Below are 14,364 nucleotides of genomic sequence, written 5' to 3'. Positions count from 1 at the left end.
GCAGCCCTAGAGAGGCTGAAGGCAGGAGGATTGCTGCCAGTTCAAGGCCAGCCTAGGCTTCTTGTGAGACCCCGTGTCAATCAATGCAGTCAACCAGGGCAGTTAGAAGAGAAGGCATTTTAATCATCTGATCAGTTTGTCACTGTGTGTCCTGGAGCATCTGACTCAACCGCCTTGTGCCTCAGTGTCTCATCTTTAAGATGGAGGTGCAGCCACACCTGAACCCTTTCCTGTGGGTGTAGAGGGCTGAGCTCCTGCCCAGGCTGCTATTACAGGAGGGAGGGCAAATCACCACTTCCTGTAACCTCAGCTTTTGAGAGTCACAGGTACACAGGCTGAAGGTCAAGGGGTTGGGCCCCGGCCCCCTCAGCTGCTGAGTTCCTCAGGAGACCCAGAACAGAAGCCACCTCCCCCCAACCCCAAGCCTGCACACAGGTCTGCACAATGCAGCCGGGCTGCTGGCAGCACGGCCTGCAGGGGCGGCCAGGTTACCAGGCAGCCTAGAACAAACCAGCTAACGGGGCGGGCTAACAATGAGCTCCAGTTCCCAGGAGGCAGAGAACAGAGTGGGCGGGCCGGGAAGGGCTGCAGCTGATGGCAAGCAGGCTCTGAAAGGGAAGGAGGGGCACCCCACCCCCACCCCCCCCACCCCGTTGCAGGGGGCAGAGCAGCAGCTGACGTTTTCACGAGTGGGAGGGAGGCTGGGCCTTGAATGTCTGCCAAGCTCAGCCTGGGCCTGGGGCGGGGTGGACCTTCAGGGCCTTGCCAGGACTGGGCCAGAGGAGGGGGACAATGACCTGGGCCAGGACTGTGACCAGTGCCAGCTTCCACAGACACCTGCTACGTGCTGTCCTTCTCCGTCATCATGCTCAACACCGGCCTACACAACCCCAACGTCCGGGACAGACCGCCCTTCGAGCGCTTCGTGTCTATGAATCGAGGTATCAACAACGGCAGCGACCTGCCGGAGGAGCAGCTTCGGGTGAGCACGCCACTCCCTCACCGCTTCTCTGGGATACAACAAAGGCAGAGGGCACAAGGGCCCACCGGCCTAGTCATTATTGTGAGGCGGGGCCTTCACAATCCTCAGCATGGCCTCAGATGGACAAGGTTGTCTGTGGACCATGAGATGTCCTTCAGATTTGGATTTTGGGCAACTGTGGCCAGCTGTTACTCATAATTACCCTCAAATGGTACGTTAGACCTAGAATGTGACTCAAAAGCATGCACAGGCCATAGGGTCCATCCTGAGAGCTGCCCAATAAAAAGGGGATGGTACCTTCTAAGCTTAGAACCCCACTCTCCAAGCCACAGGGAGAAAGTGCTTAGCTGGGGGTCCTTAGATGGGGAAAGCCACAGTCCCCCGCTAGCTCTACAGCAAGGCTAGTCCCAAGCCTCTTGTCCCCTTAACCAACACCGCATCCCCACCACGTGGCACCAAAACCCGTTCTTGGCACAGGGACCAAGGGAAGACTCCACACAGGTCCTGCCTAGACCAAGTCCAAGCCTTGTGGGGAGGGATCTGCCTGTGAATTACACAGACACTCACCCGCCCCCAAAACTCCCTGATGTCACCCATGCTGACTGTGGGAGCTTTACTACAGGGAGATATGCTGCTGCCACAAGGGGGCGGGACTGGCAAAAGGGTCACCCCAGAAACCTGGCCAGAGCAGGTGTCCTCCATACTGGGCTTTGGCAGCTGGTAATGGCTCTTCTGGACGAGCAGGGCTTTCCAGAGGGAGAAAGCAGGGTCTAGCTGAAGAGGAGGAGGAGGAGTCAGCATCCAGGGTGAGGCCCCAGTACGGGGTAGATGCAAACAAGGTGCCTGGGTGCTGGTGGCCAGCCTTGGGAACGCACGGAACCAGACTGTTGCAAACATAGGGCTGGGGTCGGGGGAGGATGCGTGACCTGGGGAGAAATAGTCATATGGTTCAATGAGGAGAGACACCTGAGACTTGAGCACCTCCATCTCCCCAGGATGAGTCAGCAGAGAGGACATAGACCCCAGATCAGAGCCTGGGCTGATTCTGAGCCCCTCAGAGTTGAGCACTGCATCATGGGTCCAGCAGGAGCCACTCTAGGAAATGCTCCAGAGCCACCTGGAGCTCTAGTCAGCCCCACCTCCCTTGTGTACCTGCTAGGTGGCCATGGGTGACTCACTGGGGTTCAGTGCACCGCTTCCTCCTAGAGTGGGGGTGACCAGCCGTTTTGTTAAGTGTTAAGCACAGAGCCTGCCCTGTTCTCAACTGAGGCTTTAAAGGCAGCATGTGTCATCAGAAAGAATAGTTAAAGACATGCTGGGGGTGTGGCTCAGCTGGTAGAGTGCTTGCCAAGCATGCACAAGACCCTGGGCCCAATTCCCAGCATTGGCACTAAACTCCCAGCACTCGGGAGGTGGAGGCAAGAGGATCAAGAGTTCAAAGGGCCTTCTTAGCTATGGAGCAAGTTTGAGGCTATCCTGGGCTGTAGAAGATGCCATTTGAAAACAAACAAGTAAAAAGAAGCCAACAAAACAAACACGGCCCTCGGTGTAGGCTGGAACCTTTGGGCATTAGAGGCATCATGGTTGGGGGCGGAGTCAGCACGCTTCCCAGCGGGGCCCTGAGGCTTACGACCACTTCTGCCTTCTACTCAGAGATCCCTCCGTGTGGTTCCCTTCTCCCATCCCCAGGCTGGAACTTTCTTGTGAAGGGGGGAATTGGGGGAGAGGGGCTAGCTTGTCTTCTCCATGTAGCCTCCAATCTGTCCAAGAAGCCTGGGAGGGGTCGGGCACCCTGGTCAGCAGTGCAGAGGCAGGCAAAGAGCAGGGCCAGCGGGAGCCTCAGCCAGCTGGCGGCCTGTCTCTTCAGCCCGCAGCTGGACTCGGAGTTTGCAGAGCTCGCTCCCCAGCTATGTCCCCAGAGTGCCAAGGCCTGCTCAGAGAGCCATCTTGGGTTTTCACGTGGACTCAGGGCCCTCTTCACCCTGGCTTCATTTTAATATTTTGAAAGCAAGAAGCCAGTGTCGCATTGTCTCCTTGTAGAAGTGAGTTCTCTGTGGACCACTGTTGCTCAACTGCCAAGGAAGCCACAAAATGCTTTTAAGTACACCAAGAGACGAAAGCAAATTTGCACAGACATGTGCCCCAAGGGAGGTCACCCCAAGATCACACAGCCCTACAGGGTATGCTTGTAGGAAAGACTATGGGAGGTGTCTTGTAGATGTAGGGGACAGACAGGCGGGGACAGAGTATTTAAAAGTTCTAGGTGCAGAAAGTTGGACAAAGAGGCAGGAGATGAATGGCAGCTTTCAGGCCTCTCTGTCAAAGCAGGCAGTGTCCTAGGCACGTTGTCATTGTGTCCCCCATGTTCCCAAGGTCAAGCTAAGGTCACAGGGTGCCACTGGAGGTGGCTGACCAGCGGCTTCATCTGTGATGGGGGAGTCCCAGCTTAAGCTGTGGCTGACTCCCTCCTGAGCTCTGCCCCCTACAGGGACTAGAAGGTGAGATTTTTGAGAAGAGAGGCCTTGAGCGTGCTACCTCCCGATGTCACAGATGAGGAATTGAGTCCAGAGAGCACCCACTCAGCTTTCCAGGCTCTTGTGTCCTGGAACAAAGAACTGGCCCATGGACACAGGGATAGTGACAGAAATAGGGTTTATTGAGCTAGAGATCTGGGACATGACTGAGGGCCAAAAGCTGCAGACCAACAGATCCACATATATGTGAGGGGGTCCCTCACATAGCAATGCCCTCCCCAGCATTTGGAAATGAAGGCTCTTCTCCTGTGTGTTCTGCCCCTTACATGTGGCCACAGTACACACGTGAAGGTCAGAAGACAACTTGCAGGAGTTGGTTCAGCTACTCCAAAGAATTGAACTCAGGCTATTGGCGTTGGCAGCTAGTGCCTTTATCCACCGACCCATCTTGCTTGTCCATCATATGTAAATCTTGATACCTCTTTCTTCATGCCTTACTGTCCTGCCGCCATGGCTGGGAGGATCACAACTAATATCACTAAAAGTAACGGGCATGTGGCTGGAGGGATGGCTCAGCGGTTTAAGAGCACTGACTGCTTCTTCCAAAGGACCCAGGTTCAATTCCCAGCACCCACACAGCAACTCACAACTGTCTGTAACTCCAGTTCTAGGTGATCCAACACCCTCATGCAGATACATGCAAAACCCAATAAATAAATAAATAAATAAATAAATAAATAAATAAAACTTTAGAAGAAAAGGAGGAGGAGGAGGAGGAGGAGGAGAGATTCTGTTCCCTTCAGATGTGGCTAGATCCATGAGCTTGGTGGTCTGAGGGGCTGCATGTCACAGCAAGACTGTCTTGCACACTGGCCATCTCTTAGACCCTGGCTACTACAGAGTTGCCCAAGTAGGTCCAGGCTTCCAGCTTCTCCCAGAGAACTAAACTCCTGGAATTCAGTCCTATTGACTGGCTGGAGTCATGTGCCTCTGTCTAAACTAGTCTTCCCAGCACATAGAATGCATGGGGGGAAGGAAGCGGGGCGCCCAACTCCCTGAACAACCTAGACAGAGAAGAGAGAAGAGATTCTGAGATGAGGGCCAGAGAGCCACAGGGACCCTCAGGGCACTGAGAGGTCTGTGAGGTGGTTTTGTTCAGTGACAAGGGGCTTCAGGGTGCTTTTTTTTTTTAGAAAAAATTCTATTAATTTATTCAAATTACATCTCAATTGTTATCCCATCCTTTGTATCCTCCCATTCCTCCCTCCCTCCCACTTTCCCCTACTCCCCTCCCCTATGTCTGTGACTGAGGGGGACCTCCTCCCCCTGTATATGCTCATAGGGTATCAAGTCTCTTCTTGGTAGCCTGCTATCCTTCCTCTGAGTGCCACCAGGTCTCCCCATCAAGGGGACATGGTCAAATATAGGGCACCAGAGTTCGTGTGAAAGTCAATCCCCACTCTTCACTCAATTGTGGAGAATGTCCTGTCCATTGGCTAGATCTGGGTAGGGGTTCAAAGTTTACTGCACATATTGTCCTTGGCTGGTGCCTCAGTTTGAGCAGGCCCTCTGGGCCCAGATCTGCCCACCATAATGTTCTTCTTGTAGGTTTCTAGGACCCTCTGGATCCTTCTATTTCCCCATTCTCCCATGCTTCTCTCACCTAAAGTCCCAATAAGATGTCCTCTCCTCTGACCCACTTTCCTGGTGAGTGAAGACTTTCATGGGACACGCCCCTTGGGCTAGTGGCGCAATAGGTTAGTGCGCGGTACTTATATGTCAGGGTGCTTTCAAGACACAGGAAGTGTGGGTGCACTGTGCCACCTCCGTGAGGCATAATACATACGCTGCTAAGGTGACCGCAGAAATTTCCAGGTACCCTGTGGGTTTAGCAGAGGCAGAGGCCCTCCCTGTCTGTCACCCCGAGGCCTCCTCCGGCCTCCCTAATATTTGTCTGAGCTGACAGCTCAGCTACTGGAGGGCCTTCCTGTCCTAGACATTCGTTCCACTAGCCAGGCCGCCTGGGGGTTGACAAAGTCTGCCACGCCCACTCCTGTGCACCCCTGCCCCCCACACCAGCCAAAAAGAAACTGGTCCCCACTTTCCTCTAACCCCCACACCACAGTGAGGTTGGGAGGGGACATAAAGGTTTAGCTGGAGGATGCTTTAGCCCCTCGTCCACAGACTCAGGAAAGCAGGCTTCAAGCCTGCACCCCATGGGGACCCCTAGGCGAAGGACCCTATGGCAGTAAATAGGAAGGAAATAGCAAGAGGTGTGAAATCACCCGCTACAATACCTAGAAACATCACCGCAAAGCCAGACACACTGATAGGTGATGGCTGCCCAGTGCCTTCTGCCTTTAACAGGCAGGAACAAGTTAGAATGCTTTAAAAGGACAGTCTTACTGCTGTGGGGGGAGCCCAGTGGCCCACTGGAGATTCAAAACGCTCTAGTGGGTCTGCACCCACACCTCACCCTAGGGTAGGAGCTATCTCAGCCCTGTCTTGCATACCTCCAGGGTCACCGCTTGCATATTTAAGCAGCTTTTTACCAGAAAGTCATGCATGGTGGACTGAAGTCAGCTCTTGGGGGACCCTGTATATCCTAATCCCCATAAGAGCCCAGCCTAGATAGACACTGTAGTCAGCGCCCCCCTCCCTCTCCTTCTGCTGGGCCTCTGAGACTGAAGCAGTCAATCCTCTCCTCCCCACGGCCTCCTCTAGCCTTCCCTCAGCATGTGTTATCTAGAAGGTTCTACCACCCACCTAAGTATAAGAGGGGCATCTCCCTTCGTGAGCAGTGCCTGAATCAGTTCCTACTCCAGATGCTGTGCCCAGGGAGGGTGGACATGTGTGTCTGTGTCCCCAGGTATGGACCTAAGGCATCTGTCCTGTTCACTCTGCCCTGGGGCAACACAAGGGAAGGCACCCAAGGGTCTGGGTATGGCCAGTGCAAAAGGAGAGCACCAGTCACCTGAGGGGATGGGGAGTGTGTTGACCTGCCAAAGGCCACCCAGCACAGGTGGCCCAGGCCCGTTCTCAGTGCACTAAAACCATCCTTTTCCTCCTCTTGGGCAGAACCTGTTTGACAGCATCAAAAGTGAACCCTTCTCCATCCCCGAGGACGATGGCGGTGACCTCACCCACACCTTCTTCAACCCTGACCGTGAAGGCTGGCTGCTCAAGCTGGGTGAGACCTCTGTGTACACACTCTGATATGCTAACTTGCTCATATGTGGCTGGCACACACACACACACACACACACACACACACACACACACACACACACCCCTCAGGAGTAGACCTGCTCAGCCCTGGGTCTCCTAACCCCCAACCCAATAGTCTGCTTATCATTTCTATCCATCTACCCACCCACTCCCCTACCCACCTATTCATTTGTCTACTCATCCACCCACCTGGCCACTCATCTGTCCACCCACCCATCTCATCATCTATCTACCTATACATTTGTCCTCTCATCTGTTCATCCCCCACCCACCCACCCACCCCTCATTCATCCATCCACCCAGTCATCCATCCATCTTCCCCACCTACCCATCTATCTATCCACATACTCCTTTATCCATCCCCCCACCTGCCTATCATCCAGTCATCCATCTACCCATCCCTCAACCCATGTACCTACCTAGCCACCCATCCATATATGAATCCATCCACTTCTCTATATGTCCCCCACCCATATATCCACCCATCCCTATATCCCCTCTCCATGTATCTATCCATCCATATATCCACCCATACATAATCCAACCATCCATATGTCTGCTCATCCATACATACATTAAAAACACCTTCCCTTCTGCCCATCCATCTGTCTTGGGGGTGCAGGGGGCAGGGAGAGGCAGAGGCTCCATGGACAGTTCTGTTTCTCTCCCAGAGGGATGGTGAAAGGATTCAGGCAGAGCCCCTCTGTTCAGGCCTACTGGACATGAGGTGCTGGTCTTTGAACAGCATACCCTTTGGGTGGCCATTCTCAGGAAACCAAGGTTGGGATGACTTCTCAAGACCACACAGCCAGCAAGTGTCATATCTAGGGCAGCAGAGGGACGGGTGTCCCGGAATCAGGAGGACAGAGAGAACATGCATCTCAGACAAACCCACAGTGTGCGCATCGGTGGGTGCGCCCATGGTTGAGGGAAGCAGCCAGCCCTGACTCTTCCAGAAACACTCCCAGCTCCTCCAGAGCCTCCCCAGCATGGACAACCAGGCAGGGACTATGGTCTTCCAAGACAGATGAAGAAAAATACCTCATCTTAAGGGACCTGGGCCTGGCAGCCCCTGTTATTTACCATGTGCCTCGAACATAGCAGACTCACCCATATCCCAGATGCCCACCAAGCCTTCTGTCTGTCAGCACACCCCAGTCTCACCTCCTACAGGACCAAGAACACATGGCCTCGTTTTTTTTCCCAGCCTTGGTTTCCTCATCTATAAAATGCAATTGGCAGTGGGCCTCCCTCTCTTGAATAACCGTAGGAATTCACTTCCTCATTTTCTCCAAGGCCTGATCAATCAAAGCTAGAATGCTGCAGTAGCTACTGTTCTCGCTGCAGCGACAACATACCTCACAAAAGTGGCTTAGGAGAGGAAAGAAGGGTGTGTTTGATTCTGAGGGGAGAGCTCCTTAGGCAGGAGCTTGGGGCCATGGGTCACAGTGTGCCCACAGTCAGGAAGCAGACAGCACTGAAGGCCTGTGCTCAACTCACTCCCTTTTCAGTCCAGACCTCCAGTCTCGGGGTCGATGCTGCCCGCAATTTCAAATGGATCTCCCTGCCTCAGTTAACTCAGTCTGGAACCCTCCTCACAGACAGGCCCAGAGGCCTCTTTCCAGATGACTCTAGGCCCTGTCAACATGACAATCAGTACTGACCATAAACCGCGTAAAAAAACGAGCTTGGGACTGGGTGTGGGCTCAGGGCAGGCTCAGGGCAGTGGCCAGGAAGAGCAGGGAACAGTGGCGCTGTCCCTCTGCCTGATCTCTGGGAAACCTAGTACAAGGACATGGGATGATGGGAGCCGCTAACATTTGAGATATAGACGGGATGAATCCGGAAGCTTGAGGAGCAGCAGCGAGGGCGTGTGAGGCTCCACGGCTCTCCTATGGGGGAGCCTGGTGGCCCAGGAGGAGGAAGGCTGACCTGCCACACTTCCGGCCTCTCACAGGGGGGCGAGTGAAGACATGGAAGCGGCGCTGGTTCATCCTCACAGACAACTGCCTCTACTACTTCGAGTTCACCACTGTGAGTGCGCGGGGGAGGTAGGGACGGGACACATCCAGCCCCAACTGGCCCCTCCAGCCACTGGCCCCCACCAGAGAGTGCGGGGACTCTTTTTGAGCTCTCGGGGTTGAGGGACTCTTGCATTTCACAGACGTGGAGACCTGGGTGGCAAAGAGGAGGAGGGTGCTGGGCAAGAGGAAGCCCTGACTTGAAGTTGGGTTTCATGGGCTCGGGCTGTGGGTCAGTGGTAAACATGAGCCTCAACATGTGTGGGGCCCTGAACCATTGTTTAAAGATGGATGGGTTTCCTAAAGGCTGAGCATAGGAGCTCATAACCCATAATTTTTAGCACTGAGAATGCTGAGGCAGGAGGATCCTAACATGCTCAAGGCCAGCCTGAGCTACAAAACAAGATCCTTCCTCAGAAAACCATAAAGGGGGGAGGAGGCTAGAGAGATGGGTCAACAGTGAAGAGCATTAGCTGCTCTTCCAGAGGACCCGGGTTCAAATCCCAGCGTCTACATGGTGGCTAACAAATGTCTCTTCTTTCAGTCCTGGTTGGGGGTGGGGCATCTGATGTCCCTTTCTGGCCATTGTGGGCACTGCACTTACAGGGGCAAAGCACCTTTACACATAAAATCAAATGAAAAACTGTTTTATTTGGGTATCCCAGATCCCAGCCAAGGCTCAAGTGCTGTACCCCTCTGTGGCAAGGCGGTCTGGAGAGGTGGTCTGAGGAGGCCCCAAGCTCATTTCCTGCCCTTGACTTCACTTCCTTAGGACAAGGAACCTCGGGGGATCATCCCACTGGAGAACCTCTCTGTGCAGAAGGTGGATGACCCCAAGAAGCCGGTGAGAGTCGAGTTGGGGATTCCCAGAATGCCTGAGGGAGGGGGCCTATGTGGGACCCGCCACGAGGCCCGGCCACTCTATAGGGTCTTTCCCGAAGTTTTGCATACAGGACAGTCAGTGCCACTGACAAGGCAAGCCTCAGTCGTCTTGTGGCGCTTGACTCTAACTGGGGTACTTCTAAATCACAGTTGTTTTCTGAGCCTTGGTTCCCTCATCTATTACATGGGATTTTAGGGAGCCCGGTTCATAGTAGGTGTTTATTTTCCTCTCCCCGTGAGCTGTTTGGGGTGGGCATTCTGTGGGAATGCTGCTCTTGCCTCTGTGACCCCCCACTCCAGGGAGTAGCCTAGCCTGTACCCCCCCCCCCAGCCTCATTCTCACCTGGCACCTCCCACAGTTCTGCCTGGAGCTGTACAACCCCAGCTGCCGAGGCCAGAAGATAAAGGCATGCAAGACAGATGGGGACGGCAAAGTGGTGGAGGGAAAACACGAATCCTATCGCATCTCAGCTGCCAATGCGGAAGAGAGGGACCAGTGGATTGAGGCCATCAGGTGAGGGGCAGCGGGGGCACTGGGCATCTCCTCTCACCTTGCTACTTTTTGGGAGTAAAGGAGTGAGCTCCAGGGCTTCCTTCTTTTGGTGGCCATTGGCGAGCATTCTCTTGAGCCAACCACCATGCCAAGTCCAGGGATCACAGAAGGAAGAGACCAATTTCAAAGGCTCGGTGGGAGGTCCCAGGCACTTGGTGCTTGCAAGGAACTCAGGCGGGAAGGGAGACGGGGATGCAATACCACAGAGACAGGCAAGTGGGAGACCTGTAAGTTAGAAGGCATGAGTGGCCATTGGACAAGGACTGTGTCCTAGAAACTTAAAGAGTCAGAGAGGCCCAGAAATGGCAGAGCCTTACCCTGAGCCACACAGCAGTGAGGGGCCCAGCTGGTTCCATCACTACCTCTCTTGCTTCTCCTGGGTCTCAAAAAGGACTGGAGGGGAGTCTGAGAGTCTCTGATGGGCTCTCACCTTCTAACCTGAGGCTTTGCATCCTTCCTGAGCCTGCCTATGGGACGAGGCCAGCAGGGTGGGCTTCCCTACATCTGTCCCTGGCCTTTCCCATGCAACAGGGTGAGCCACACACCCTAGATCATAAGTCTGGAAGTCCTACCCTACAGCAAGCCCCGAAGTCTCATTTCCTCCTCTACCCCTAGGGCCAGCATCACCCGAGTCCCCTTCTATGACCTGTTGTCTGCTCGGAAAAAGAAGATTGTCAGCAAGCAGTGAGCCTCCAGGAGGTGACAGCTGCCAGCCCCAGTAGAGCCTGTGCGGTACCTGGAGATACACCTTTCACCCGCTGCGCCTGTTCCTGCTCACAAACCTGCCCCTCCCCATCACTGGAACTGGCTGTGGGGGATGTGGAACCTCAGAGGACACAGAGCATCACCAGCGATGCCTGTCAGGAAGAATTATGAAGCTCTGTCCTGGACCACTGTGGCTGAGGATGGGAGGCGAGCCAGCCCTGAGCCCACCACCTTGTGTCTCACCCCTTTTCCCTCCCCAGTAGGAGGACAACGGACTCCCTGGAGGCTTCCAGCTCTGAGGTTTCCCTTCCCTCAGACTGGCCAGGTCCTCCCTGCCAGCCCAGGGTATCAGAATACACCCAGCTTGGATCCCAAAGCTCCAGACACCCTCCTCTGCTGAATCGCAGCCCTCCTCTGGGTCTTACCAAAAAAGGTAGAGTTCAGACAGGAAATCCCTTGGCCCAGCGGGTTCTGTGGTCAGCTTGGCTCCCAGGGGGAGCTTGGATACCAGGTGACTGAAGCAGACAGACTGGGCTGGAAAGTTCTGAGGTACTGCTGGCACCGTTCCCAAGGACGCTGACGTGCGAAGGTGTGCAGGGGACACCCTCGAGGCAGAGGCAGTATCTGTGGGTGGCAGATCTGACCTACAGCTGAGAAAAATGGGAGAGGAAAAGGCTGCAGGCTGTGCCCACCAGGAGGGCTGCTTGGACAGCACAGAGAGCCAGCTGGTAGTGACAGACTCTTTCTTATCCATGGCACCACTGCTAGATGCCTGGCTAGCAAAGCTAGGGTAGTTAGGGGCTGCAGAATGGGCCCCTGTTGCAGCCTCTTGCCAGTTGCAACCCCAGCTTTCCATATACAGCAGGTTGTGGTGTCACCAGGGAGGTCCTACTTGGAGGAGGCTTTCCCCCACCCACTCACCCAGAGCACTTTTACCCCCTCTCCTGCCTGAGGAACCCCCAGGGGAAAATTCCTCAGCAAGGCGGCAAGAAATGGGACTCCCTGGGCCCTGTGTTTGCCTAGGCCCTGAGCGGGAGCATGAGGCGGCGGCCAGGCTGCCCTCATCCTCTGCAGGAGCCCACATGTGCACAAGTCCCGCAGGGTCCGGAAGAGCAGTGCGGTGGGAGCAGTGGGACTTCTATTTCTGGATGGACATACATCTGGGAGCTGGGGCACCAGTAGATGGAGCCCTTGCTGGACAGTTGAGGACTTTCCTGTGAGCTGAGCCCACCTCAGCTGTCCCCATTAGGGTATTAAGGGACGCTAAAAGTCTTCCTCTGCCTCTGGCATGTATTTGTGTTCACAGAGGCTGTCTGACCTTTGTCCCCTCCCCTTTCATCCTCCACTTCTTCCCCAGCACCAGGATGGGGGGCATCGGTTTATCTCCTGCTGTAACACTTAGAAGCAAGAATAAAGCTCATGATCCAACTCGTGGATAGAAGGCTAGCCTTCTGGGATTGTGTCACCATCCCTGACCCCTCCTTGGTCCTTCCCCTTCATCCCTTTCCCAGACCAGGAAGTGGGAGCACTTGGTGGTCCTTAGGACACTGGGGAGAGATGCCACGCCGGACAGAAGTTCCCCAGGATCTGAACTTCCTAATGGGCTTCCATGGGCCAGAGGGAGGAGCTAGGCTGAGCTGGTTCTGAGTTGGTTTTTCCAGGGAAAAATGGAATTTTCTAGAAGGTAACCCAAGATCTACAACTAGAATGGCTGACATGGAAGATAGGGAGATGCAGGACACCGCCTCTGGAGGGATGTAAGCACAGGCTGGCTCAAGGACCAGTGTGGGGCAGGACTGTGTAACTTTTCTGTCTTCTCACAGATGTTCATAAAGTGCCACAGCTGTGCCAGGCCCTGTTCCAGGCACTGGCAGGCCTGGGCTCATGATCCAGTGTTCTCGAATCCTGGAGCCACCTCTTGTCTCCCTCATCCAGCCCTCGGCCTAAAATCCCACCCTCAGAGCCCTCCTCAAAGATCCTGAGGCTGAACTTGCTCAGCTTGCCCATATTTTCCTTCTTTTGGCCATGTGTTGAGTATTTCCACAACAAAGCTGAGAATCCAAAGACCCCCGTGACCACAGTGATATCCAAGTATGAAGGCTTGAGAGACGGCTCAACAGTTAAGAGCATTTGCTGCTCTACCCAGAGGACCCAAGTTTGGTTTCCAGCACCCACATGAGGTAGCTCATATTGTCCGTAACTTGGGGGATCCAACCTCTTCTTTTGACCTCCACAGACACACAGTAAACACATACATGGCACACATGTACGCACGTAAATATAAATAATAAAAATAATAATTTTTAAAAATAGCATGCTGAGTATGGTGGCACATACTTTTAATCCAGCACTTGGGAGGCAGAGTCAGGTGGATTTCTGTGAGTTCAAGGCCAGCCTGGTCTACAGAGTGAGACTGTGTTGGACAAAAAAATCCTCAAGTCTAATGGGAGAGACAGGTGAGAGAGCTGGACCAGGCAGATGAACGATAAGAGGAGGCTGTCCAGGCTAGAGGGCCAGGACTGTATTGCAGAGTCATCTTATCCTGCCAGACAGTGAGGTCCATGTAGGTCTGACTATGTGCTTGCTGAGCACCTGGCACACAGTGGGTTCAAAATAATTGTTAGTTTAACTGAAGTTACCCAATGTAAAAAAAAAACAATAACAAAAACACTTGAGGCTTCAGCATCAATAGCTTCCAGGGTGTGGGGCCTCTGTAACCGTGAATCCAAAAAGATAGGTGTTTCTAGGGACAGGAGACAGCCCAAGACCATACCACAACAATATGTTGGGAGGTCCCTCTGACACTGTTCCAGATCTCGCCCGGGTTGCTGTCACCCATTTCTGCTACTGTGTAGTGCTAAATGTGACCAGCAGGGGGCGCTCACCACACATAGATGAGTGTTTTTCTCCGAAGCTGGAAAAGCAGAGCCTAGGCGCCTGACCAGCACAGAACCTGGTGGTGTGGGCTTTCAGGGAATTGGGAGGCACCTGACTGATTAACGTTTGTGTCCTTGAGCAGCACTATAGATGCCTCTTCCTTCCTCACAGAGACCACACTCTCCTGCCTCTCCTGCCTTCTTAGGGGGCTGTGCACCTCCAAACAGGCTCACCCCTCTTTGGATTAGATTTTCCTCCCTGAGAATTCTTTTAATGTCACTACCCTTTAATGGAGATGTCTACAGACAAGGGGGGTTCAGGAATGTGTCCAGAGCAGCCTCTGCCCTAGGCTGGGGTGGTGGGAGGGGGTGATGAGCAGGTCTCCGAATGTCGCTTACTCCAAATGCAGGGACAGCAATGAGAGCCTCTCAGAAGGCCTGGATTCAAAGGCTTGCTCTCTTCATGTCTTAAGGAATTTCCTCAGTGTTGAAGTCCTCTGACTGCACACCTGTAAAGAGGGATTGGCTAAGTATACATGAAATGCTTAGGCCAGTGCGACCAGCAAGAAGGCTTAATGGGTAAAGGCACCCGCCACCAAGCCTGAGGATCCAAGTTAGATCTCAAGGACCCACAACAGAAGGA

General features: G+C 54.0%; 1 protein-coding gene across 2 annotated transcripts in view; it reads left to right on the top strand.

Moving 5' to 3' along the window:
- The window catches only part of CYTH4 (cytohesin 4), a 28,051-nt gene extending 14,896 nt beyond the window's left edge, over positions 1 to 13,155 (top strand). For both annotated transcript variants that reach the window (XM_084802979.1, XM_084802980.1), the window contains 6 exons: positions 834 to 982; positions 6,535 to 6,646; positions 8,642 to 8,718; positions 9,478 to 9,549; positions 9,947 to 10,101; positions 10,756 to 13,155. In XM_084802979.1, the coding sequence (XP_084659105.1) occupies positions 834 to 982; positions 6,535 to 6,646; positions 8,642 to 8,718; positions 9,478 to 9,549; positions 9,947 to 10,101; positions 10,756 to 10,828 (638 nt within the window). In that variant the 3' untranslated portion in view covers positions 10,829 to 13,155. The remainder of the gene's footprint in view (positions 1 to 833; positions 983 to 6,534; positions 6,647 to 8,641; positions 8,719 to 9,477; positions 9,550 to 9,946; positions 10,102 to 10,755) is intronic.
- Positions 13,156 to 14,364: the final 1,209 nt, after the last annotated feature.

The sequence above is a fragment of the Acomys minous genome, assembly GCF_964271855.1.
Source record: "Acomys minous genome assembly, chromosome: 12".
NCBI classification, from domain to species: Eukaryota; Metazoa; Chordata; class Mammalia; order Rodentia; family Muridae; genus Acomys; species Acomys minous.
The sequence above is the reverse complement of the archived record's forward strand: the minus strand, read 5'-3'. Positions and strand labels throughout refer to the sequence as shown.